Here is a 16,832-nt window from a genome sequence, read left to right as displayed (position 1 = left end):
ACCGATTGCGTTCCTTCCAAATGCATCACATCAAACATAATGGAACTAAGTTCCAGATGTAAGAAGAATGCTTCCCCAACCAATTCCACCAACTAAAAAGAAAATTTGACACCATACATGAGGGAACCTAAGAAATCCCAAAAATCCTAAAGACAAAGCACCACAGCTGATGAGCCTTTCCACAATGTAACAACAAATGATCCACTGTCTCACCAGAACAACGACACATAATGCACCGGTCGATGAAGTCAAACCTTTAAGCCACAGGTTATCTCCTATGAGGATCTTATCCCAAGCAACTGTCCAAACAAAAAAAGAGACATGACGAGGTGCCTTAGCCTTTCAAATGCCTTTCCAAGGAAAAACAACAGAAGAAGAACCATGTAACTTATGATAATATGAACGGATTGTAAAATCCCCATTTTTTGTCAACTTCCATTTCACCCGATCACCATCAGTCCCTGAAGGTAAATTGGATGCCAAGAGATGAAGGAACTCGTCCACCACATTTGCCTCCCAATCGTTAGGACCACGATTGAAGCGAACATCCCAAATTCTCCTATCCCTTGCCTTTTGACAAATCAAAGAAGACTCTACGGAAGTCTCTCTATTCGTAGCAAAATTGTATAGGACTGGAAAAGCCAATTTGAGAGGAAAATCTACACACCACCTATCATTCCAAAATTTCACTCCATCCCCCACTCCAACCTTATATTGGACATATTTGTTAAAAACTTCCCAACCCATCCGAATACTTCTCCACAAACCACAACCATGGCCACCCCTTCCCAACTTAGAGGTCCACCCTCCCCACTCTTCCCCAAATTTCAAAGCTACCACCCTCCTCCAAAGCCTATTCTCCTCGACCCTAAAACGCCAAAGCCACTTTCCTAGTAATACTTTATTGAAAGTGGTCAATTTCCTAATACCCAAGCCACCTTTAGCCATAGGCATGCACACCTTATCCCAACCCAATAATTGTGTCTTAGTGCCTCCCCATAGGAAGTTCCTTTGCAGCTTCTCAATTTTGTTTGCCACATGTGTAGGGATGGTGAAAAGAGATAAAAAAAATAATAATAATAATAACAAGTGGGGAGGCTAGATAGAGTGCTTTTAAGCAATGTCAGCCTACCACCTTTTGATAAATACAATTTCTTCCACCCTACTAGCTTCCATTCAAATTTTTCCAAAATAAGGTTCCAAATAGAGGTGGACTTATGGGACACCTCCAACGGCATACCCAAATAAGTCATTGGCAATGCCCCAACCCTACAACCCAAAATCTCTGCCAAAGCATGCACATTATTTACCTCTCCTATAGGCACCATTTCGCTTTTAGCTATGTTCACCTTCAAGCTAGTCACAGCCTGAAAACAAAGCAGCAGCAGTCAAACATGAAGGACTTGCTCCACCTTTGCATCACAAAACAAGATAGTATCATCCACAAATAGTAGATGTGAAACACATTCCCCTCTTCCCCTCCTACCATCCGCCCTAAAGCCACTAGGTAAACTTGCCCCCTCCATTCTCTTCACCATCCTACTAAACACATTCATCATAACTAAAAATAGTAAGGGAGACAATGGATCCCGTTGTCTTAAACCTCTAGAGCTACCAAAGTAGCCAACTGGGGACCCATTGACCAACACTGAAAACTGCACTGTGGAGATACAGGTTCGAATCCAGCTACACCATTTCTCCCCAAAGCCCATTTTCTTCAACAACTTCAAAAGTGCCTCCCAATTCACATTGTCTTAAGCTTTCTCAATATCTAACTTACAAATCACCCCCGGAATCTTACTCTTCGTTTTGCTATCAACACACTCATTAGCAATAAGAATTGAATCGAGAATCTGCCTACCTCGCACAAAATTATTCTGAGATTCAGATATCAGTTGATCTAACACCACTTTCAATCTATTTGCCAGGACCTTGGCCAAGATTTTGTATAGACTCCCTATCAAACTGATAGGTCTGAAATCACAAATGTTGGAGGCATCATTCTTCTTAGGAATCAAAGCTATAAAAGTAGCATTAAGAGATTTCTCAAACTTACAGTGTTGATGGAACTCTGTAAAGACTGCTAAAACATCTCTTTCTAGTACTCTCCAACAATGATGAAAAAATGCCATAGGAAAGCCATCTAGACTTGGAGTTTTATCCCCTTCCATATCTCTGACCACTGATAGAATCTCATCCTTCTCAAAACTCCTCTCCAACCAGCCCCTCTCCACCTCCCTTATTTGATCAAAATCCAGCCCTTCCACAGAAGGTCTCCACTCCTCAGACTCCTAATATAGGGTTTTATAAAATTGAACTACCTGAGCAACCACTTCCCCTCCATCCTTATAAATCACCCCATCCACTTCTAAGATCCTCAGATGGTTATACCTTCTATGAGAATTGGCCATCCTGTGGAAGAACTTCGTATTATTATCTCCCTCCTTAATGCATAGCATCCTTGATTTTTGTCCCCATGAAATCTCCTCTAGGGAAAGAAGATGCTCTACTTGCGATCTCAGTTCAACTTTCTCCTTTCTTTCCGTCTCAGTGAGTTCAAGAACCCCTTCCTTAGCGTCTAGTAACTCTAGAGCCCCCACTAATTCTTTCTTCCTGCGCCCAACATTGCCAAACTCTTGGCGATTCCACTGAATAATGTCTTCCTTAAAAGCTTTCAATTTTTTAGCAAACACATAACTAGAAGTACCTGAAAAAGAATGGCAATTCCACCATGAATCTACTCTATCAACAAACTCATCCGATTTCAACCACATATTCTCAAACCAGAAGGGGCTTTTCCCCCTCATCATACCCCTTGCCTCCAAAAGAATTGGAAAATGATCTGAAACAGGTCGTGGTAGAATCCGCTAGATCACATCTGGGAAGTGTTGCTCCCAGTCCTGTGACACTAGAGCCCTATCGATCCTAGACATGGATGGTTGTTCAGTACCACTAGACCATGTAAAACTCCCTCACTCCAACGGCAAATCTATCAAGTTTAAATCTTCAATAAATTCAGAAAACTTTTCCATAGCCGGAGTAAGTCTAGACCCACCCCTCCGTTCACTAGGAAAACGAACAACGTTAAAATCTCCGAAACAACACCACGGAACATTCCAATAATGTTGAATACCAACCAACTCATCCCACAAATTGCCCCTCAAATTATTATTGTTCGGGCCATACACCCCTGAGCATGCCCAAATAAAACCGTCATCCACACATTTCCACTGAATTGACACCGAGAAAGAGCCCACCAGAACCTTCAATTTTTCTAAAACCCTCCTATCCCACATAATCAAGACCTCACTAGCTGTCTAACCAACATCTAGAGCCACCCAATCCACATATAGATAGCCGTAAATACTACAAACAAGCTGTCTATCTATGTCTACAAGCTTTGTTTCTTGCAGGCATACAACATCACACTGCCACTCCCGTAACAAGTTTCTCACTACCAAATGTTTCTGGGAGTCATTCAAACCTTTAACATTCCATGAAACCATTTTCAGCTTCATAAATACTTTTATGGCCCCGCAATTGTCATTACCACACTGCCAACGCATTATCTCACATCATAGTTAACCGTTGAGATCAAATTCCTCAGCTTTCTTTTCCCTTTACCCGTGGAGGCTGCTACTTTTTGGAAAGTAGCTGATTCTTCCGCTGCTGGTTAACAACCACCATCTCCCTTTCTAGCCTTTGAAGATAAGCAATAAACAAACTTTTCATGTCCATTAACAGAAAGCCCAATCACTCGACTAAAACCTGGGATTTTGTTCTTCACCCATTTAGAGACATCTAGCGTACTACCAATATCTAACACCTTAGAAACATTGTCCATTTCCATTGACAAAGCCATCCCTGGAGGGATAACAGTCAACAATGGATTACAATCTGCCAAACACTCCTCCTCACCCAAAATAGTTAGGCCACAATTTGACTTCGGTTCCGCCAACACTAAATTGGGCTAGCCAATCTCACCCATATCTAACAGCCTAGTGCCCATATCTAACAGCCTGGTGCCCATACACTCACTTCCAACTTTAACCACTCTATTGACACCAAAATCCACACAACCCGCAGCCGAAAGTCTCTTAAGGATATCTGCCAAGAAAATACCCTTCGAGAGTTGCGAAATTACCATATCGGTCTTGCCCAGAAACATCGTGAAGTCATCGGAGTTGAACCCATCATGAGAGGTACCATATAAATCCGTCTTAGCCCCCTCGTGACCGTAAGAGTTAAACCCAGCAGAGGAAAAGCTCTTAAACTTCATCGAAGCCACCTCCAGACCGTCGGAACTGGTTCCAAACTCCAGCCCATCCACTGCGATGCTGTCGGAGCTTCTCCTGTCATGGCAGCTAATAAAACCCACCATCGACCTCCCCTTGAGCTCATCGGAGTTGCACCCAGCCTCAATCCTAGCCACCATGAGGTTATCGGAGCTTACCGTGTTAATACCCACCATCGGCCTCACCTTGAGACCATTGGAGTTGAATTCAGCCTCAATCCCAACCGCCGTGACATTATCGGAGCTTACCGTGTTAATACCCACCATCAGCCTCACCTTGAGGAGCTAGTATATCCTGCACCCGGCATATATGCCGGGTGTCTCACACAGGGGCGGGGCCCACACACTGTGGGGCCCGCCCCTGTGTCTCACACCCGGCATATATGCCGGGTGCAAGATATAATTTTCGCACCTTGAGACCATCGGAGTTGAACCCAGCCTCAATCTCAGCCATCGTGAGGCTGTCGGAGCTGATTCCATCAGACCTGCTGCAACTAACGAGCCTCAATGACTCGGGCTTTTCTGAAGAAGATATAAAAGGTATCACCGAGTGGGCCAGCGGTGTGGGGCTAGTCAAAGAAGAGGGCTCACCCAATTCGTGAATACTTGGGCCCGAGAAGCAAACTTTATTGGACTGAAAGGAGCCCAAAGCAGTTTGGGCCAACGTGGGACACCAACTTTGATCCCGTGACCCACTGGAAGGACCCACGACCAAATCCCTCTAACTCCTTATGCCCCTTTTAAAATACCTCCAACCTCTTTCATTAGGAATCCCTGCAACACACCTATATTGGGCTGAGCCTATCACAGGGGTTTGTTGCACCCGTGACCCACTAGGAGGACCCTCCAATTGCTCCTTCTGACTCCTTATGACCCATTTAGAAGTCCTCAGACCACCTTTATAAGAATTCCATGTTACACGCCTTTTACCTTCCTCATTCACCTCTATGGTCAAGCCTTCTCCTGTCCAATGAGAATTCCCCAGTTCAAATTCTTTTCCATAAACAGAACAATTCACCTTTGATTTGAAATTCAACTGAAAGGTCCTTTTAATTCCAACCTGATTTGTCTCTCCCAAATTAAATTCCTCATCACTGTGCCGAGGGCCCACATCTCTTCCTCCTAGAGTTATCGGACCTGGTATGCTCATCGGTGTTTTGCTCAACGTCCTCTGTTCAAAGACTGGGTTCTGCTTCTCCCCCCTATTATCCCCTAGTTGCATTTTCCTTTTATCATGGGCGCTTAACAGATGATTTCTGCCCTGACCTGCACTTGATACCCACGCACCGTATCGGCAAAAGTTTTAAATGGTTGAACCCCGATTTATCCTTAAGGAGGTGAGCTACAAATTTCAACTGACCAAAACCACCATTCACATAGTTTTTGGGTTCCAATATCTTCCTTAACTCTAACCCAAAAACCTTCCATCCTTTCTTAGCTCTACCTTTTGGAATAATAATGGACCTCCTAGACCCTCCAGCTTTAAGTTCAGTCAATAGAAGGAACCAGCCAAAAGAGTTGGAGCTCCTTTGGAGGGTGTAAGCTACATCACCTTCCCTAAACGTATAAAAATACTTCGGACTAACCCAACAACAATCTGTTCTGTACTCTTCAACAGCCATTGTGCAGCATTCTTACCCATGAAGACCGACTTCATGAAGTACCTACTCCACTCAAAAATCCTAACAGAAGTAAAATGTCCCCCTTCCTCTACCACCAGTTGAAAAAATTTGGATTCAATACAAAAACAGCGGGAACCACCCATAATAGAAAGATCGGAAGAAAAAAGGCGCGAATTATCTGGCTAATTTGAGGTAGCCGGGCCTCAGAGACATCTCATTTTTGACTGATATAATAGAGTTTCAAGCCCTTAGAAGTTTGAAGACAAGAAAACCAAAAAAAAAAAAAAAAAATTATGTCCTTTGCCATTAATAGCTCCTTCCCTCCATTGCCTATCATGCTTAACTCTATATACACAAACCTGTTCCCACAATTTAGAAGTCCACGAGGAGGGAATCCTGGCTTGTCCCAATTGAAAAAATTCACAAATTCTTCATATGGAAAAAGAATATGAAAAGATACAAGTTCAACTTTTATGTGAGTCTGCATATGGCAGACTCACTTTTACATAGTTCAACTCTTACTTCCAGTGTTAGTTCTATACTATCTGCTTCATCAATTTGCTGTCTCAGTGGAACTTTGATGGTGCTGAAGAATAGTAGGCCTGTCTCAATGTTAGTTCTGTACAAATCTGCTTCATCTTGAAAGCCATTTGGATAATTTCTTGATAACCTTTTATTATTCATTTCAATTTGCACCTTGGTTTAGATCAAAATGGGTTACTTATAGATGCATTCAAGAAATTTTTATATTTAATTTTTTTTTTCCCCGTGTTTCTAAACCACTTTCCATTCTGATGCTTCTAATGACGTTCAGTAATTATGATGCTATAAAGCTAGATGCAAGGATTTTTATGTTTTCAATTATCCTCTTTTTTCTCCCTATCTTCATTTTAAGCAGCCTTCTTCAATTGACATCCATTAGGTTTGATGAACCAAGAAAGTGCTATCGTCTAGAATGGCCTTTGGACAATGAACGAACCATAAATACGTACCATCGTCCAGAAAGGCCTTTGGACGATGAACGAACCATATGCTTTAACGCGCCTTTCGTTACTAAACAGAAGAATAAAGCAAGCATGACCGTTGGATGAACATTAAAAGCACTGCACTAAAACCACCAGAGGCGTTACCAAAGCCCTTAATGCTCCCATTGAAGACCTCCAATGGCTAGAAAGGCAAATATTTATAGAAACTACATCAGAACACCAAACAAAGGTACTTAGACATATCATACCTCTATTAATCTCTTATAGTTCTTCTCACTCAAAATTTGACTTTATTATCGAATGCTCACTGGCAGACACCATGTCGGTGACCTTTCTGAGAGAAACACAATTCTTTGATCTTATGCAGGACTCTAGATTCGTTTGGTCATACTCCATCTAGACGAATCTATCAACTGAGGAATTTAGCTTCATCAAGATTCATCTGACCATGAACTTAAGTTTTGATTCTGTAGTTGGAATTAATTCTGGAAACACTTCTTTCACCCGTAATTTCTTTGAATTCCTAATGTGGGAACAACTCTAATTCCAAACGGGTCTTTTATAATAATATTAGCTATTTATCTATGAATTGAACAATTATGCGCATAATAAGAATGACTTTTTTACAGATTTTTTTTTTGAGTAATTGGAACTTCTAGACTTCTAGTTAGTAACCTTCCTTGTAAAACATCCCTTGTTAGTGCCAAAATGTCTAATTTCACTTTTTTTTTCTTGGCATGTTTACTCGAGAATAACCAGGGTTAAAGTTCTTTTTATTAGAATATCACATGGCTGAAAACTTCTACCACAGAGTGGAGAACACTAGAGGGTCTCAATCAATATCAGGAAAGAAGTAATGGTCTAAGTTCCATTTAGTTAGTGACTTACATGTGCTATCTTGTTTATATTGGCCATTGCTAATAATAAAAACTTTGTTTTAAATAGATCTTTACATTTGAATTATACATGTGATGAAGTTTATGTTAGACTATACTTATTTTGTTGATAACTTTCAAGTTCAGAGAGACACTAGAGTTAAAAATGGGTGTTTAAGAAGTCGAAATTACCTTGTCAATGTTTTTGTAAGAGATACGTGGTGCATTTGGAAAAGGGTATTATATATATATATATATTAAAATTGTTATATCATTGTTATCATTCTATAGTAATTGTACTATTTTATTATTTTATAATTATTTAATTTTTCTTATACATTCAATCTTTTATTTTAAAATGAGGGTCTAATAGTAATATTGTTATAAAATGATTTTATTCATTTTTCTCTATGTTACTTTCAAATAAGGTTATTTACCTTCCATTCATTTCCATTCCTTTATTTTAAAGAGAAGTGCAATGCTCACAACACTTTCATAACAAATCATAGGTGGTTAATTTTTATTGGTTTTAATTTGAACTTATTACTGAAATTACTTTTTTGCCACGTCAATAACAACACGTAACAACTTGTTACTCAGGATTTGTTGTGATTGTATTATGGGCATAACATTTCTCTACTTTAAACCATCCAAACAATACTACTTAATTACATTTTATTCCTTTCTTTTCTATTCATTTTCCTTACTTAAATACATTTCATTGATTCACAAACTCCCAAAACGAAAGTCATAATTACATTTATGAGTATTTTGTTATCTTTGCTATGTCTCGACCTTATCTAGGAATAGGACTAAATTTGATGCAAGATCTAGACCCCGCATCTTCATTGATTTTCCTTTTGGGATTAAAGACTACCAATTGTTTGATTTGCAATCTTAGTCATGTTTCATTTTTAGGGATGTAGTCTTTCATAAGTCTGTATTTCCTTTTCATTCTTGTTCTCATAATTTATTATCTATCCTTATTCTTCCATTTCAATAACTTTTCTTTATATATTTTCCTAGCATTCATTTTTCTTGGATTTATAACAATTACAAAAAAAAAATTATTGTAAGATCTTTTAATAATTTATCATAATATATAGAAAACAAATTTATAAATGTGAAAGTAAAGTGTAACAAAAGATTAAATTTGTATTTATCTTTTTGTCCATTTAATGAAATAAAAGAAGTGCATAAAAGCCAAATTGGTACTAGCGAAAAATAATATTGTTTATGTATCTTATTTTGTTTCTTTGTTTTTTTTTTTCCAAGAATGGATGAATTTTCTGCGGAAGTTCATCATGGTGGGAAATTTTTGAGCGATCCAATTAGATATGAGGGGGTTGCTATAAATTATTTTGATGGTAATGAACGAGATTGTTGGTCTGCCCAAGAATTGAGAAACATGGTTGAGAAGTTGGGGTATATGAGTTCTGGTAAGTTGTGGTATAGGATGCCTATGGTGAGCTTGGAGGATGGTGGGCTTAGCCCTATAACTATTGACAATGATGATTTGGCTATGAGTATGGCAGATGTTGTTCAGTGATATAAGGTGATAGAGTTGTATGTAGAGCACTGTGTGGATGTGCCTCACATAATTGATGATGTGGGGGATGATATAAACTATTTTGACAATTCTAAAGAATCAAGTGGTAGTGATGATGCTTTTGATAAGATGGTGATGAGACCAATAGATTTAGGCCAGGCAAGCAAAGAACAAGATAGTAACATGGCGATGGGGTCAAATGCCAAGATTGTAACTGGTCTTAGTGACAATGACCAGCCTTATGAATCTGAAGAGCTTTTGAGTATGGATGATGATGATGACAACAATGTTATACCTCCTTATCTTGTGTTCGCACCTCCTACAAACCCAAAACATACCAACTTTGTAAAGGGAATGCTGTTTATTTCACTTGAACAATTTAAGAATGTTGTAACTGATTATGCAGTTCATGGGGGCCGGGGTATTCGGTTTTAAAAAAAATGATAAAGTTCAAGTGAGGGCAATTTGTCAAGATGGGTGTAAGTGGATAGCATATGTGATATTTGTCATTCTTACAGTCTTTAAAAAAAAAATTAAACTATGCTGTAGTAATTTTCATTTTATGCCTTAACTATTGTGATAATTGTCTCTTATTGTTTCGCCAGGGTGAGGGTACAAGTGCAAGTGCTAGTGTTGGTGCTGGTGCAAGTGCATATGAAAATTAGCCTTTACAGCCAATAATACCACCACGGTCAACTGCAAGTGCACAAGCACATTTTGAAGGTGGTGCAAATACACAATCAGCTGCAAATGCAACAGCCACAGGAGTGACCTCCACAATAACTAGGACATTTACCAATTTTGAAAATGGTCCATTTGTTCAACTACCACAAGGTAAAAAGGCGAAGAGGCCTAGGAGAAAAGCAATTGATACACCAAGGGGTAACATACAGCCTTGGGTTAACAATGTACCACTTCCATAAATATGGGGTCCACCTCCTTCATGGAAAGGAAACTCTTCTGTAACCAAAGAAACACTGATGGCTGCTAGTCAAACTGCAAGGTATAGGGAGACATTCAACATACTTGGCAATCAGGAATCAATTCATGGACTGCCATCATTTAGGGGACAAAGTGAGAAAGGAAAGAAAGGAAGTCGTGGCTAATTTTTATTTATATTAATTTTAAAGACCAGTTGGAATTTTTATTTATTTTGACTTATATTCTATCATGGATTCATGTTTTAAGTCAACTACCAGTTCGTTTCGTGCACTTTGGATGTTCAGTTTAAGTTATGTTGTGTATTGACAAGTTTGATATGTCATGTAATTTGACTATTGAGTACTCTAGATAATTACCAACAGGTTTGAATGGATGTTTTTGTTTAGTGTCATTTTATGATGCCCAGGTTTTTTTTTTTTTTTTGTCATTTATATTTTCCTTATTGTCTTTACAATTTAGTATTTCTCAATGCCAATAAATTTGGATGATTGACAACAGGTTTGAATGAATGTTATTGTTTATGTATTTTGTCCATTATTTTCCTTATTGTCTTTGCAATTTGGTACTACTTAATGCCAAAAAATATGGATAATTGCCAATGTGTTTGAATGTGTTAGTTTTTAGACCCCTTAACAACACAATATGTTTAACCTAGTTATTTAGCCAAGTGATTACTTAAATAAATTATACAGATCTAGGTTAAAACAAAACAATCATATCATGTAAAATAGCGGAAAAAGAAAGAACACAACAATATGATGACCCAGGAAAACCAAACCGGTAAAAAACTTGGGGAGGATTAAACCTAGCTATCCTCAAGGAAAAACGGATCCACTATGAAAGAATTGAAGTTTAAACAATAAGACTTAGACCACTAACATCCTATTGCTACCTCGAGTAGAAAATTTACTGTCGCGACCACGCAACGGCTCTGAGTTCACGGATTACTTCTTTCTTTGATCCACTGCAACCACAAGTTCTGCAACTTGTGATTTTTGATCTTCTTGAATGTTCTTTGTGCAGCAACTGAATTGATCACCAAGCTCTTGACATCAATCACAATCTTGATAACCCTAAGTATGTATGAAGGTAAACACATCTAGATCTCGCAAAAGATTCACACATATAGCATATCAAAAGCCTCTAAAATATAGCTAGGGTTTTTCTATTTATATGAGACATAAAACATAAAACCCTACACGTCAAACCGAGCTTGGGTTGAGTTAGATAATTCTGCAGAAAATTAATCTGCACGAGGTTCGATCGATCGAGCCTGATTTTCAATCGATCGAGCCTTGCAGATTTACACCAATAAATCCTGCAATCATTTGATTCCAACTTTACAATTAAACACACTTTGAGCAGCCTAAATCTAGACTCTTAAGTTTTAATCATGGTTTACCAACACATTACAAATTGAAGTTCTAATACATTAATCCCTAAGGTCTTGGAACCTAACAATCTCTCCCTTTGGCAATTCGTGACAAAACACATCACAAAATTTAAATGCTCAAAGTTACAAGACAGCCCAATAAAAATTAAAATGCCCATAAACAATTCAACTTAACTACTATCTATCAGTTGCCAATGTAGACAGCAACCACGGCTGAATTAAGCTGTATATTCCCGAAACACTCAACAAACACATAAACACATGTGTGGAAAATACAAATAAAATAAAATAAATTCTTGATTTCACAAAACAAAAAAATAAACCTCATAATATAAATTAATAATTAATGTATCACATGTGAAACAAGAAACAATAAAAATAAATAAAACAAAGTATCTCCCCCTAACATATACAACTCATAAAAAAGAAAAAAAAATCATCACCACAACAAATACATCATGAGCCAAAAAAGAATATACATCATGAAGCTCCTAGATACAATCCAACAAAAACTCCCCTTATCTCCATGCATATGTACTCCCCCTTTTTGTGACGAATTTCCAAAGGGCAATCAAGACTTGTCATCAAAAGGTGGAGGTGGAGAAGATCATCGAGCACTCGCCAAATCTACACGCAAAGCTTGAAGCTCAGTAAGCACATCCACCAAAATCTGTTCCTGAGCCACCGAAACGGTCAAGACAGTGTCCAACATACTCTGTAGAGAATCATCACTCGAAGAAGAAGGTGGAGGATCAATAGCGGTGGTCGGGTCGACATACTCCTCAGCAACAGGATCATCTGAAGTAGGAGGCCTAGATGCACTTGAAGAAGACTCAACTCTAGGGCGTTTAAAGCTAGTTTTCATCTAAGCTGCTCTTTGCCTAAGAAAGGTGGCACCTATAGGAGCTATAATATGTACCGGCTCAGATGCGAGAAAATCCTCTAAACCCAAATGTAAAAGAATCCAATGAATAAAAATAGGGAAGAAAAGACCGTGTGATTTAGAACTACTCCTATGAATCTCAGCTAGAGACCGAATGAAAATAGTAGGAAAACTCATAGGAGTATTAGCCACAAGGGCATACAAAAATGTACCCTTCTTAATAGGAATGGTGTGCAAATGAGAGATAGGCCCAAAAAGAAACAAAGAAAACCCAAGGCAGATTGCATTAGAGAGGGTTAGACAAAACAAATATAGAAAATAACAATCAATATGATGCATGACATGAATGCACATATGATGCATGCCCTAATGCATTGAAATTTGTTCAATTCTATATTATAAACCAACAATTGACTTGAACATAGAGTTTTGAAACAACAACCCCAAATTTTGAAAAACCAAGTTTCAAAAATCCCAACAAATTGATCAATTTATCATTACACTAGTTAGATAACATCATATAATGACATAATCAATCAATAACACAAGTCAATTTCATCAATTTTAGTCCAATTGAACAAAATCCCCAATTTCTTAAACTTTCAAGCTCTCAAATTTCACATTTTTCCCAAATCACAAAATTAATCAAATTAATGCATGGGAATCATGTTAATAACATGCAAGGACAAAAACCCATCAAACAAATTTGATTAAAAACAACTTATTTGAATAAAAATCCCAAAATCTCTAGGTTCGAAATTTTCAAAAAAAAAATGCATGAAATATGTGAATAAATTGAAAAGTAAAGGGTAAAAGTGACTTACAAGCACTAGAAGACAAAAACCCTTAAGAAATTTTAGGAAGAAAACGACAAATTTGGCTTGGATTGGATCGGTCGAGCAAGAATAGACAAAAGAGTGTTTGAAAAGTTTTAGAAAGTGTGAAGAACACATGAGAAAACTGTTTTTAAAACACTCACTGACTAATTTTCGATCGGTCAAAAATTAGCTTCGATTGATCGAAAAACATATTCGATCGATCTAGCATCAATCGAGCACCGATCGAGCCAGGCAGATTGTAACCAAAATTTTTATCACATTTTCGATCGGTCAAGCAACAAGTTCGATTGATCGAAAATCTGGAAAACTCAGATTTTTGAAAAACAAAGCATTTAAATGCAGAAACTCTTCAAAGCACATTATTTTATGAATGAAATGCATGAGTATGAGACGAAAAGATTTTAAAAAACACTTGAATACAACCCAGATCTCCCAAAAACAAATTTTCACACAATTTGTCCTCAAAAACTCAAACATTGAACATATTTTACATTAACATCAAGGCACATATAATCTTGGATGGCCAAAACAAATTCTCACACAATTTCATATACTAAGTTTAGCAAGGAATAACTTGTGTAGTGTGTGCAACTAGCAAAAGTATGAAATACATGTGAGGTGATAAGTAAATAGTAATCAATCACATTTTCTACTGAATTCATCACATAAATTTAAAAGTGACTATCATCTAAAAAGTTATATCATATAACTCCTACATCTCCTAGAAAACAAGCTTGCAATCATGGAAGTTTCTTGTATTGCCTCATAATGTACACACCAATTTTATATTATTTGAATTCAATATAACCGAGGCTATACCTTATGTTTTTTTTGTGCATGTGCTACACTTTCTCGAGTACAAAATCTTATGATATGCACTAAGGTGTTCATAATTGGCTAGTAAACAGTGGTGAGATAGTTATTTATGCCTTTCTTTTAGGCTTTTTTAGTCCTTACAATCAAAAGCATGTGACTTCAAAATTAAGATCATGTGATCAAAAACTATAAACAATTCTCACACAACATGCACTACCTAACTAAAACTAGCAAAGTGCAATACAATAAGCTCCTCTAAGCTAATCAAGGTACTTAAACATGTTATGTAAAGATAATATGGCCAACATTGATTATAAGTCCAAGAAAAATCATGCAAAACACATTTTTCCTTCCTTTTCCTTTTTTTTTTTGTTGAAAAGAATAACAAACACAACCTATCATGAAATGCATGAAGGTTATGCAATGCAAATCCTAAAAATAAAAAAGAAACACAAAAAACAGCAAGGAAGAATAGTCACAAAGAGTAAAGAGATGAAGTACGAGGACCATGTTAGAAAGACTCAATTAGATTGAGCATTTTGCATCCAAAATCTTTTAGATGCAACTCTAGCATTGGAGTTATTATTCTTATTAGAATGATGAGCAACTCTAGGATTGCAATAAAGATTTAATACCTTTACCAACTCACCAATAAGTACCATAGGATCTTGTACTTCAGGCACAGGTACTTTTAGCTTATTTGCTCGCTTTACAGCTTGCAACTTGAAACAGTTTGGACGAATATGTCCAGTCTTTCCACAAAAATGACATTCCCATAAAGGTCTATCATGCTCCTTATCCTTAGAGAAAGTAGGATTCTTAGGCTTAGACTCTTTAAGATCAATCCTAATCTTCCTAGGAGGTGTAACTTCTACTAGTTTGACAATCTCACTCATGAGGGGTTCAGAAGAAGAAACAAAATTTGTGGAATGATTTTCAGGCAACGAGGTGCTTTCTACAAAACCTAGACCAGTTTTGTCTAAAGGAGATTTCTGAACACTCAACATGTATTCAAGTTTAAAACTAGAAGACCTATTTGTTTATTCTCTAGCAATAGATAATTTTAGTTCCAATTTCTTAATCTTTTCAATCAATATCATGTTCTTAGTCTTCACTTTATCAATCAATTTATTAGCATCATACAGTTTCAACAATAAAATTTTCTTATCAAGCTCAAGGGAAGCAATTTTATTTAAACCTAAATCAACATTCATTGCATCCTTTGCAATAACTTTGCATAGCTTATTGTGAGCTTCTTGCAAATTAGCACATTCAGAGAGTTCCCCATCAGAAGGGCTCTCTTCAACAACAACACTTTCATCAACTACAACAGTAGCTGTGAAAGCAATGAAATTTTCATCCTCATCACTACCAGACTCATGATCAGAAATTTCAACATCACTAAGGGTTACAGCCATAGCTTTACCCTTTGATTTCAAGAATGTAGGACATTCTGATTTCACATGACCATACCCTTGACAACCAAAACATTGTTGTCCCAAAGAATTATTAGAGGGTTGACTTACTTTCTCTTTAGATTTATTAGTATTGTTCACTTTAGAGGGTTCATTCCTCTTAAAATTCCTAGGTTCAGTGTTGTTTTTACCTCTTGCCCTTCTGTTGTTGTTCCTAAGAAAGTTTCTAAAGTTCTTGGCAAGATAAGCAATTTCTGTAGAAGAGAGTTCATCATCAAATTCATTCCCATCAACATCATCAATAGACTTAAGAGCCATTGATTTGGATTTGTTTGTTTTGAGTAAGTCTAGCTCATAGGACTAAAGAGATCCTACAAGTTCATCAACAGGGACAAAGTCAACATCCTTGCTTTCAATGATGACAGTCACTTTGAGTCTAAAGTCCTCAGTCAAGGATGTAAGAATCTTCCTAACAATCTTAGGTTGATCATAAATGTCACCCAAATTATAAGCAGAATTAACAATGTCATTAAGTTTAGCATAAAATTCATCAAAACATTCATCATCAGACATTCTTATGCTTTCAAATCTAGTTGTTAACTGCTGCAGTTTATTGATCTTGACTGCCTTTGTATCTTCATGCACAGTTTGGAGAATATTCCAAGCAGTATGAGCAACCTCAACATTAGAAATTCTCTTGAATTCCTTCATAGAAACAACATTAAAAATAGCATTCATAGCTTTGCTATTAAAAGCGGCTGCTTCTTTTTGAGAAGATTCCCACTCACTTACAAGAGTAGTAGGTTTCTCTCATCCGTATTCAACGGAATTCCAAACTCTTATCAATGAATTTCAAGAATGCTTTCATCCGGACTTTCCAGTAGGCATAATTGCTCCCATCAAAGTGTGGTGGGATCATAAGAGAGTGACCGTGTTCCATGACAACATGGGTCAAATATTAGCTCTTAGATAAAAGGATCTAAATACAAGAGCTAATTCGCTTTGATACCACTTGTTAGTTTTTAGACCCCTTAACAATAGAATATATTTAACCTAGTTATTTAGCCAAGTGATTACTTAAATAAATTATTCAGATCTAGGTTAAAACAAAACAATCATATCATGTAAAGCAGCGAAAAAATAAAGAACACAACAATATGATGACCCAAGAAAACCAAACCAGTAAAAAACCTAGGGAGGATTTAACCTAGCTATCCT

General features: G+C 37.2%; 1 protein-coding gene across 1 annotated transcript; it reads right to left on the bottom strand.

The window, feature by feature from the left end:
• Positions 1-1,754: 1,754 nt before the first annotated feature.
• On the bottom strand, positions 1,755-3,566 carry LOC142608662 (uncharacterized). Its single transcript, XM_075780359.1, has 3 exons — positions 3,323-3,566; positions 2,358-2,707; positions 1,755-2,291 (listed from the first exon to the last, which is right to left on the bottom strand). Exons 1-3 carry the CDS (start codon positions 3,564-3,566, stop codon positions 1,755-1,757), a joined length of 1,131 nt encoding a protein of 376 aa, XP_075636474.1.
• Between the last annotated feature and the right edge of the window lie 13,266 nt (positions 3,567-16,832).

The sequence above is a fragment of the Castanea sativa genome, chromosome 9 (genome assembly GCF_040712315.1).
Source record: "Castanea sativa cultivar Marrone di Chiusa Pesio chromosome 9, ASM4071231v1".
Taxonomy (NCBI): domain Eukaryota; kingdom Viridiplantae; phylum Streptophyta; class Magnoliopsida; order Fagales; family Fagaceae; genus Castanea; species Castanea sativa.
This window is presented reverse-complemented; position numbering and strand designations above follow the sequence as displayed.

Excerpts from the sequence above, each read along its gene's own strand:
- LOC142608662 (XM_075780359.1), bottom strand. The coding sequence starts at position 3,566 with ATGCGTTGGCAGTGTGGTAATGACAATTGCGGGGCCATAAAAGTATTT. Across the intron at positions 2,708-3,322 it reads TTGGGTGGCTCTAGATGTTG|GTACTTCTAGTTATGTGTTT; the intron begins GTTAGACAGCTA and ends ATTCTTTTTCAG. Across the intron at positions 2,292-2,357 it reads GGATCTTAGAAGTGGATGGG|GAGTCTGAGGAGTGGAGACC; the intron begins GTGATTTATAAG and ends ACCCTATATTAG.